This window comes from Sturnira hondurensis, unplaced genomic scaffold (assembly GCF_014824575.4).
Source record: "Sturnira hondurensis isolate 20B ecotype Veracruz unplaced genomic scaffold, ASM1482457v3 Scaffold0004786, whole genome shotgun sequence".
Lineage (NCBI taxonomy): Eukaryota > Metazoa > Chordata > Mammalia > Chiroptera > Phyllostomidae > Sturnira > Sturnira hondurensis.
Genome location: NW_028077417.1, coordinates 2,546,837 through 2,558,047, shown reverse-complemented (window position 1 = coordinate 2,558,047; position 11,211 = coordinate 2,546,837). Strand labels below are relative to the sequence as shown.

Here is an 11,211-nt window from a genome sequence, read left to right as displayed (position 1 = left end):
CCCCCACCCAGCTGTCAATAGTTTCAATTAGCTGAAGAAAACCACTGAACTCCTTTCTCCGTATTTTTATGGTGGAAACGGAAATGAAACTAAATAATGGATTATACACACACACACACACGCGCACACCAAGCACTATTAGGTAACATTGGCAGGAAGGCACACCGTCCTATAGTTGCAGTATTAATCAGAACCTACTGCTTGATTCCCCCGCCTTGAGTGGGAAGGCAGGTTACAAAATGTGTGTATGGGATGAGCACATTGCACTCATTAAAACGTTGGTTTCGGCCTTGGATATGATCACTGTATGAGAAGCAAGCTGTCCATGGGAAAGGGAGTAAAATTAAATCTATAAGGTGAAATACCTTTATGACAAAGATGTTAACCCTTCATCCTTATTACCAATCAGATTAACTGTACTAGGTGTTTCGGTTTATTTGAAGATCACCTTTTAACTAAATTCTAGAGGATGCAATTTAGGCCTTGGGCATCTGAATAATGTAGGAGAACCAAGATGTAATGCAGTTCTATTGTACTTGAAATCTTGCTGTTTTTCTCCATGATAAAACCTTTTATGTTGTGAAACTTTTAAGTGAACTCAAATGAGCATTTTTCTCTCTCTCATACTTGTTTAACAAGTTATTAAACAAACTAAGCATTTCACCCTGAAATAAAGCAAGACTAAAAGGAGCACAATACTATTGCTGTTACAAGTCAGCTTCATCATACCCTTTCACAAAAAGACATACATACAAACATGAAAGTCATAACTCATTTATTGAATGAATAGTATATGCAATACCAATAAAAGGAAACTAATACTACAAACTACAATTTTGAAAATAAAGCCAATATAACAGGAACAAAATATACATAACATGAGAGGAATGTTTGATTTTGACCCATAATGCATTCCTTATCTTTACAATTAACCTAAATGTCTGTTAGAACAAAACTGTATACCTTGGTCTAACTTTAAGCGCTTTATAAAAAAGCAACATTCTAGAAGAACACTTTTCTTTTGTTTTGAGATATTTAAGATTCACACATTTGTTCAAGTACATAGATTCTGATTCAACAGTAGATCTACATAGCTTGTTATTCTGTTAATATCTTGAGTAGCACGTACTCCTGAGCAAGTACTTTCTGAAATTCTAAAATTGTTGATTTTTGAAATAAAATGTATTTCAGCTGTGGGTTTTCAATAACTTGAGATGAAAGTAAAATTCACCTCCCACCCCCACCCCCCAGGAAAAAAGAGCTCTTATTAAAGTATAGAAACTCAAGTCTATCTTTCTACTCTAAAGAACATTTCTTACTAACATTTCTGGTAAGGCAATAAATGCTCCAGAATAATCTTCAATATACGCTTGCAAAGATTACACTGTTTAATACCAATAACAAAAACAAAATAAAAATAGGAAAAAAAGAAAAAAGGAAAAAAGAAAAGATGCTTCAAAACTTCAAGCTAAAATATGCATAAAACACAGTCATGGCAGTCTTTTTTGAAATGATGTAAATGTTATATACTTATCAAATAATGTCATGCTTATTAAAACTACAGTTAAAGACTTAAGAGATGAACAGTAAATATACTGCTGAGGTCCATTTTTCTAAATATTCATACCACAATGTAATTACTACCCAGAAGATGATGATGCTACTTGGGAACATAAGTACTGTACAATTTTTACATTGTAAGGCACTTTTACTCAGCATGTGACAAACATGGACAGAAAATCAATATTGGAGGTTTACAACCAAAGGTGATTTTTCATGTGACTTCAATTTACATTTCAATTTTTTAATGAAAGACTATGTAGCCAATCACACCACAGTGAGAAAAATAGGTAGCCAGCCACTTACCTAGTCAACCAAAAGGTAAAGTGCTATTCTGGTTGCTAGTGGCAGAGAAAGGGTTGAAGAAACCCATACAAAATCATACACTTGATTACATAACAAATCTACTGACTGAAAGCTATAGTATTTGAAGTCTATTATGTGATTATTGACTGGCCATTATTACCCCTGGCACCTTCCATTTTTCCTAAAAACATCATTACAGTAGTTGTCCAAAAATGAAGGCGCTCCACTGTTTCCCGGGTAAATTGATGGCATATAAAGTAAAAATGATCTAGACACAGTGATTCAAAGATTTAACATAACAGGTTTCAAGCTGTTGTAAGGGAGTAAAGTACAGATCCTTTGGGAAAAGTCACATAGCTTGGTAAACAAACATCTAGATCTGTCGTTGCACTTCAAGTCATGGTGAATTTTGAAAATTCATCACATACACACAAAGAAACCCAATAGCATATTTAGAGCAAGAATAGAAGAACATATAGGGAGAGCAACCAACTACTAAAGCTAGTTTCCTTCTAAAAAAAGATGGTTAAAATAAAGCAATCATCAAGTCCCTTGGTTTATATGTAAGTGTATGAATACACATTGACAACTCTGTCTTTAAGGGACTAGCAGTTAAAAACATCAGTCATTAAGCACAGTGTAATTTTCCACCTGTTACATTTTAAAAATGCTTTTCCATAAGATAAAAAATACCTTGATGCACAATCAAGTTAACATGATTACTTCTTGTTTGCTAATTTGCTTTAATGTGGTAGGTTAACTAATAATTCAGATATCAGAATCCCTACCTTTAATCATGAGGTGCTATGGTAATATTAGGCAGACCACAACAAAAGGGTTTTTTTTTTTGGTTTTACTATAAAGAAATATATAAATGTGCTTCAGAAGATAAATGGAAGAAAATTTCACTAGCTAGCAATGCCAGTGAGAAAAATCCTTTCTAAAAAGCTGGATTCTTAGGCTTTGAGAAACAATTCTGATGATCAATAAAACAACGAGCCCTACCAGAGGAAAAGTAGGGCACAAAAGCCTATGTAATAGATAAGCAAAGCACTGCATGAAAACATTAAAAAATTAAATAAAGTTTTAAAAATAGTGGTCACAAAATTAAAAATAAATACTGTTTTATGCAAAGACTGGTTTTTACACCTAGAGCACATGAGACCTCCTTACATACTTTGGGCCAATATATGAAGTGTTCTACAAAACACGGCACTTGAGAGGAAGGGGTTTCAGACATGGTGGCTAAAGTCCTTAGTGAGTGGTAACCCTTTAAATTTTAAAAAGGTTTAATTTGCTGCTTCCAAATGTTAGTTTAAACTTGAAAGGATCCAATCATTTTGCGAAAAGCTCTTTGTATAACATGAAAAGAGAAGAGGTTTACTGTCAAGAGAATTTTGGCATAAGCACTAGAGCTCATAGCTTACAATCACCAGTTGCCTGAGTCCATGCTGGTCAGTGAGAAAAACTTTAACAGGAACTAAATGAAATGCTTTAGCACACTTCTTGCAAGAAATTTTTAGCATTTGCTGTCAAAGCCAAGAGAAAAATAAAGTTCTCTTCATTTCTAGCCTCCATTACTTGAGCGTGAACAAAAAAATCACAAATTCCCATGTGTTGCAACCAGAGGCTTGTTTGCACTGTAAAGTAAAAGTTGCTTCCCCTTGAGTATGAAACCACTAAACAAACTTAGACATTCTAAACAAAACTTTGTTCAGTCCAAATGAAAAATGAAGCTTACTTCATTTCAATGTCTGCTTTAACTGTTGACACTATACACAGGGTTAATAGTGTTTCAATTGCTTCCCAGAAACTGCAAACTACGGCTATGTATTATCAACACGTGAAACTCTGCCATCTAGTGAAGAAGGCTCATAAAACAGACAAGACGTTTTTAAGCAGTTCAATGAAGGATCTAAGACTTGGGCAGTAAAAAGTTACAAACCCTTTTTGATTTTAGAAAACAGTGAAAAAAAGAATAGTAGTTATGGATGTCTTATTCATTCCCAGTTTTCTAACTCTGTCCCATGAACCTGTTTAAAAGATGATAAAAAAATGTAAAATATGATGCTTAACGGGAACACAATAAATATAATGTTATTGAGGAGTGAGAATATCTTACTGACTTGACATTACAACTGCATTTAAAGATAAAGTAGATAGCTTGTTTTTACTCTTACAAAATCAGCTAGTTTAAAAAACTATGCAAGCTTACACAATCTTTAGCATTCTAGTAACATGCTCAACTAAACATAATAACATTTAAAAACTCATACTGCACACCATTACTTCAACATGTTTTTATCAGTGTGTATTATGTTCTGACAACAGATCCGATATAATTAACTTTCATACCTAGTTTCCATTAAGTTGCTGCTGAGTTAGTTGTTGCTGATCAATTTCTAATTTTCCCCGGCTTTTACTCTCCCGTTCTTCATCTTCTTCATCTCTCTCATCATTTCCACTATGATTTTTACAATATAGTCTACAATGATGAAAGATAAAAAGCTCAAAATGTTTTGCCACTGTTCATGAGAATATATTTATGTCATTAGTGGATGAGGTTGGTGCCCATTTAAAACATGGATTTCCTCATTCACACTTAAAAACACTTCATAATCAGTTATAGGTACACTTCTATCTAAAAGATAGAATAGTACTCTATTAATGAGATACGAAAAGTTCATCTGAAATTAAACCTTTGGTTTAGCATGAAAGTCACCACATATACTCACTTAAATATAAAGCAATTACTAATTTTGCCCAGTAACAATAAAAACAAAGTTTTTGATATAAAAAAATATTGAATGTCAACTGCAACTGAAAAATAAAATTTTAAAAACGTTTTCATCCTAAAACAATAAAAACCAAGTTTTGGCCAACTTGAAAGTATCAATGTTAAGGTACAGAAATGAAAGATTCCAATTCTGTAAAGTTTCACATACATTATTTAAAAGTACATTTCAGGAAATTATATTACGTATGTAATCTGCTCACACTGCACATTGAGAATCAGATCTTTTTTTCAATCATGAGTTCAAATATCAAGAGTGAGACTCCAGTCCTGACTGGTGTGGCTCAGTGAATTGAGTGCCAGCTTGCAAACTGGAAAGTTGCTGGTTCAGTTCCCAGTCAGGACATGTGCCCAGGTTGCGGGCCAGGTCCTCAGTTGGGGGCATGTGACATTAGTTTTACATCACAATGTTAACAGGCAGTCGATCCATGTTCTCTCACACATCAATATTTCTCTCCCTCTCCCTCCCTCCCCCTCTCTCTAAAAATAAATAAATAAAATCTTTAAAAAAGAGACTCCTGGGCCTTGACTGGCGTAGCTCAGTGGATTGAGAGCAGGCCTGCAAACTAAAAGGTTGCTGGTTCAATTTCCAGTCAGGGCACATGCCTGGCTTGCAGGCCAGGTCCCCAGTAGGGGGTACGCAACAGGCAACCACACATAGGTGTTTCCCTCTCTTTCTCCTTCCCTTCCCCTCTTTCTAAAAACAAATAAATAAATATTTTTTTAAAAGACTCCTACATAGTACAGCTCTGAAGTAGCTTCCCCAAAATATAATCTGAATATAATTAAGCTTTTGAACCAACTTATAGTTTACGGAAATATGGAGGGGTAGAGAAATGAGGTAAATGGCCTCACAAAAAATCAAATAGATAAATTGAGAATGTAAGACTTTTAGGGGACAACTTACTGAGTTGGGATTTCAACAAGTAGGGGTAAGAAATGGGATGGAGTGGAGGAGATTGCTCTATGTAGAAAGACTCAAGAGACACGGACACCAGATGCAATGTAGAGATGTATGTATTGAGACTTGAGCAAATTTAAGTCTAGAAGGACATTTTCAAGACAGCTGGGGAAATGTGAACTGAATATGAGATGATGTGAAGTTAAAAAGTATGACAATGGCATAGTGATTAAATAAGGAATACGCATACTTTTCAGAGCTGCATACTGAAGTATGTAGGGGTAAAATGACCAAAGAATCTGGGGTTCTGTTTTGATATACCCCAGAAAAAAAGTAAAACAGATGAAACAACTATGTCAGTAACTTAGTACCCACTGAGATGGGCAGTTGTTTTATTATTTTATTTTTGTACACTTTTGAAATTTTTTATAACAAGAGTTTCATCTAAAAGGCTAAGCCCTTTGTTATTAGAACAAATTTTAATCTTTTAAGGGATTAGTTTTCACTCAAGGACCATTTCCCATAGGCCCATTACATGTCTTTCACCAGTCTAGACATCAAGGCCACAGGTGCCGACTGGTCAAACAAGACTACTATTGTCACAGAACTTACTTTTCTGTGGTGGGAGACTGACATTTTAAAAATACACATTTAAACAGTTTAAATATATAATAAAGATAATTAAAACAGGATAAAAGGAGTCATTATATAATCTTCCCTTGTGCCCTTTTATTATGAATATATTCAGGACCCAGAAAGGCTGACAAAAATGCCAGATAGGAGGAAGGCACTTCATTCAGAAATATTCCTCCTTGCATTTCGTATTTGTCTATTCTTTCCATAAACTACTACATGCATATGGACTGTTACTTTAACTCAATGGTCTCCATGATGAAATAATCTGGAATCCATATTATAAGCTGATTTTCAAAAAAATTATTTTATTATGTTTTAAAGATTTTATTTCAATTTTTATGTATTTATTTATGTTTAAGATTTTATTTCTTTTTAGAGAGAGACAGAGGGAGAGAAACATCAATGTCTGGTTGTCTCTTACGTTCCCCCTACTGAGGACCTGGCCTGCAACCCAGGCATGTGCCCTGAGTGGGAATCAAATCAGCAACCATTTGATTCACAGACCCATGCTCAATCCACTGAGCTACATCAGCCAGGGCTTTATTTATTTATTTTTAGAGAGAAGGGAAGGGAGGGGGAAAGAGAAGGAGAGAAACACCAGTGTGTGATTGCCTCTCACGCGCCCCTCACTGGGGACCTGGCCTGCAACCCAACCATGGGCCTTTGGGAATTGAACCAGTGACCTTTTCGTTCTCAGACTGGTGCTCAATCCACTGAGCCACACCAGCCAGGGCCAAATATTTTTGTTTGAGGATGGCCACTGCAACATTGTTTTCTAATAGTTAAAAAGTAAAAAGAAAAAACTACCTAAATTTCTAAGAAAAGAATCAATTAACCAATCTCATATACTCATATAATAGAATACTATAAAACCATTAACATTGTGATGTAAAACTAATGTCATAGAAAAAATGTCTTGGGGGTAGTAAGTGGAAGACAGTTTATAAACCAGTGTACATAATAAAATCTAGTTTTTATAACTATACTCGTATACAAAATCACACAGATATCTGAAGAAAGTATTCCAAGATTTAAAATCATTATCTCTGGTGACAGAATTAAAGTTGACATTGTATTTTGTCCTTACCTATATTTTCCATTTTCCCAAAACTGAATAACTATTATACTAAAAATACTTAAATAAAGTGAAAATTTAACAATTCTCTATATATGTGATTTTAGATGTTTAAAACAAGCCTGTTATTTTCAAATATTAATGGTTACTATAAATAATGATGTTTTACTCATAAAAATATGAAAACAGCACAGTATAAAGAATATAAAATTGCCTCTTTGCTTCCATTTCTATGCAACGAATGAAAGGTAACAACTATTTACTGAATATGTTCCTAATTAATTTATGTATATAAAAATGTACTAATATCTTATACCCATATAAGATAGTATATGTATAGTCAACTATACATATACTATACTATACATATACATCAGGAATGTTTGAAAATATATGTATAGTATAGTCAGTATATGTATAGTATAGTATATGTATAGTTGTACACATATACAACTTATTTTCCCCCTACCACAGAAACACCTCTTCACCACTCTACACATGGATCTACTTCATTCCTTAACTGTTACACAGTATTCCACTAAGTGCATGAACTCAAATTTATTAAGTATCCTGATGAACATTCTGGTTTATTTTTTATTTTGCTATTGTATTTATTTATTTTTTTGCTATTAGAGATAAAGGTTAATATAAATCTTTTCCTGTTCTTCATGACAATTTCACCTTTGGTTAACTCAGGCAACTTTGAAAAATGGGTGTGTCAACTATTTTACTAAGCTATGTTACCCTTCAATTGGTAGAGTCTATTTTGATTGGGACAAGTATAAATACTCTCATATGAAGCCACTTTTGGTTCTCTTCCTAGCATGACCTGAAAATTACCTGTGCCTTTATAACATACAAGAGGCGCTGGCTCTGATGGAGCACAAAGCTTTTATGCCAGGGTGGATCCCATGCCCACTCCATGTGCTTTCTGTCTTATTTATTGGACCTGAGCTGCACTACTACACTGACTACTGTAAGGACACCCACAGAAGACAAACATCTGATGCTGTCCTGCTGGCCAGCTGTAGTTCCCGTCTTGAGGAGAGTGATGCCATCTACAGTAATTTGGTCAGTCTTTATTATAGGTCTAAGATGCCCTTGTGGATACAGCAGCAATCATTAATTATCCGATGATACTTCTTGCAGATGCATCCTTGTGCTGTTGTCTGCTTATTTCTCTGAGATAAGTCCCTACAAACAGACTGATAAATTACTCCTAAAAAGTTGCACCAATTTACCTTCTGTCTGAACATCCAATGAGAATTCCTGTCTCTAGAACCTAGCTAACGTTAGATAATATAAATTCTACTAATCTTTGCCCATCTGATAGGCAAAAATTGCCAAGATTTTGTTTTAATTTGCATTTCCTTCTTTACGAATAAGGTTGAACAGTTTTTCACATGCTTATAACTAATCCATGATTACTTGTTCTATTAATCACCTGTTCATATACTTTGCCCATTTTTTAAAATGGGTTTCCTTTCTCTTTTTTTAAGATTTTATTTCCTTAGCTTTAGAGGGTAAGGGAAGGAGAGAGGGAAATATCAATGTATGGCTGCCTCTCGTGCATCCTCTGCTGGGAACTGGCCTGCAACCCAGGCATGTGCCCTGACTGGGAATCCACAGCGATTGTGTGGTTCACAGGCCTGTGCTCAATCCACTGAGCTACACCAGCCAGGGCTACTTTGCCCATTTTAAAATTGGGTTGTGTTTTTCTTTATGATTTGGAATTGCCTTTACGTAATCTAATTTTAATGTAGTCCAATAAAATTTGAGTTTCCTATCACACTTAGGAAGTTCTTTCCTTGATTATAGAAAAATTCCCCTTTATTTCCTGCTGAGTTTTTTTATGACTAAGCCTTTTCTAAAATGTCTTTTATAAAGCTTTTACTTATTTGTTTTTAGAGAGATGGGAAGGAAAGGAGAAAGACAGGGAGAGAAGCATTAATGTGTGGTTGCCTCTCACATGCCTCCACTGGGGACCTGGCCTGCAACCCAGGCATGTGCCCTGCCTGGGAATCGAATCGGTAGCCCTTTGGTTTGCAGGCCCATGCTCAATCCACTGAGCTACACCAGCCAGGGCCATGATTAAGATTTTTAATCCATCTAATATCTGTTTTGGGGGTACAGTCTGAGATAAGGATTCAACTTACATTTTCTAAATGGGCAGCCAATTGTATAAATGTCAAGTAGTGAATAATTCATCCAGTCTTCACAGATAAAAAATGCTACCATAATTATTTATAAGCTGCCAACAAAGACGTGGATCTGTTTCTTGTGATCTCTGTCACTATGTCACTGCCATACTGTTTTAATAACTGTATGATTGGTTTTAATATCTAATAGATTACATTAAAAATTTTCTTGGCCTGTTGTGATAAAGACTAGTTCATTAGCCCCAAACCATTTTCTATCCCTTCTCCTGTACTATTAAACTACATTTTATTTGGGTAGCCATGTTCCTACTAAGAGTACATGTCTCAGCCTCCCTTGGACATGTGACAAATGAGATGCTGAGCAGAAGTGTGTGTGTAGAACTTCCAAATAGGCTGATTCAAGTTAGATTTAGCTGGAGGAATAGCCACTTTGTCTTTCTATTTTCCTTTGTTCCTGCTTCTTCCTAGTTCCTATGGAAGGAGGCCCCGAAGATGAGAGAGGCAGAAGGATGGTAATTTGGGTCCCTAGTAACAATGAAAATCTGCCTACCACACCTGGACAGTTTTCCTCTGAATGCACTGCAGGAGAGAGACAAACTTCTACCTTATTCAAGCTTCTATGTTTTCTTGCTATATAAGGTAACAATAATTACTAACAAAAATTAATACCACATTTACTCTTATAAACAAAGTTGTCAAAAGTCCAGATTTCATTTAAGTTGTGTTAAATATATAAATTAATTTGGGGACAATAGCTATCTTTCAAAGTCGAGTCTGTCCATCAAGGGATGTAGTATATTTTGCCTGTGTAAAATGCTAATTTCCTTAAAACAAAAAAAGGTTCATCTTTAGTATGTGTGTGGGGTGGGAGGTAAACATTTTCTTTTATATTTTTAACTAGTTATTACTGGAATTGTTTTTTTTTTACCTGTAATTTTTTTTAATTTAACTCTTGTTCAAGTACAATTTTCTTTCTTGTATTCCCAGCCCCGCCCCCCAGAATTGTTTTTAAAAATTTATCTCATATGCATTAATCTTACTGAGCAATTATTAAGTTTAATAAATTCTGACTTGATTCCTTTGGATTTTCTTGGTAGACAATGATATTAGTAACACTGACTTTTTTTTCCTTCACAGTATTTATTATACATCTTTATCTTGTTGCACTGACTTAACCATCCAAGAGGACATTGAGAGCAATGTTGGTAGATGGCTCCCTTGTCTTGATCCTGATCCACATGAAGTATATTACTAGGGTGGTTTTCAATTAGAGATGAACGTGAGAATCACCTGGAGAGTCATCAGATTACATGGTTTGGGTCTCAACCTACTGAATCCAAATCTCTGAGGAAGGGGAACAGACAAAGCACATTTCTAAAGAGGGCCCTATCCACCCCCAGGTGATTTTGAGGTTCAGCCCTGGTTAAGGACCATTGTCCCTTTTACACTAAATAAGCTATTTGCTGTTGTTTTCTCATAAACACTTTACTAAGAATCCCAACTTATCAAAAGCACTCTTGTTAGCTTACTTTAAAATTCATGGGTGTTGGCCCTGGCTGATGATGCTCCGTGGATTGAGTGCTGACCTCTGGACTGAAAGGGTGCCGGGTCGAATCCCAGTCAACACACATGCCTGGGTTGTGGGCCAGGACTCCAGTTCGGGGTATAGGAGAGACAACTGATCCCTATATCACTCACGCACTGATGTTTCCCTCCCTACCCCTCTCTCTAAAAAGAAATAAAATCTTTAAAAACTGGGGGAGAATAACATGTAAGCCCA

The 11,211-nt window shown here is 35.3% G+C and overlaps 1 protein-coding gene across 4 annotated transcripts in view; it reads right to left on the bottom strand.

The window, feature by feature from the left end:
• Positions 1-758: 758 nt before the first annotated feature.
• The window catches only part of PHF6 (PHD finger protein 6), a 54,734-nt gene continuing 44,281 nt past the window's right edge, over positions 759-11,211 (bottom strand). For 3 of the 4 annotated variants that reach the window (XM_037046048.1, XM_037046049.1, XM_037046051.1), the window contains 2 exons: positions 4,222-4,351; positions 759-3,899 (listed from right to left, as the gene is read on the bottom strand). In XM_037046048.1, coding sequence (XP_036901943.1) covers positions 4,222-4,351 — 130 coding nt within the window. In that variant the 3' untranslated portion in view covers positions 759-3,899. The remainder of the gene's footprint in view (positions 3,900-4,221; positions 4,352-11,211) is intronic. The other variant, XM_037046050.1, reaches the window with a different exon arrangement.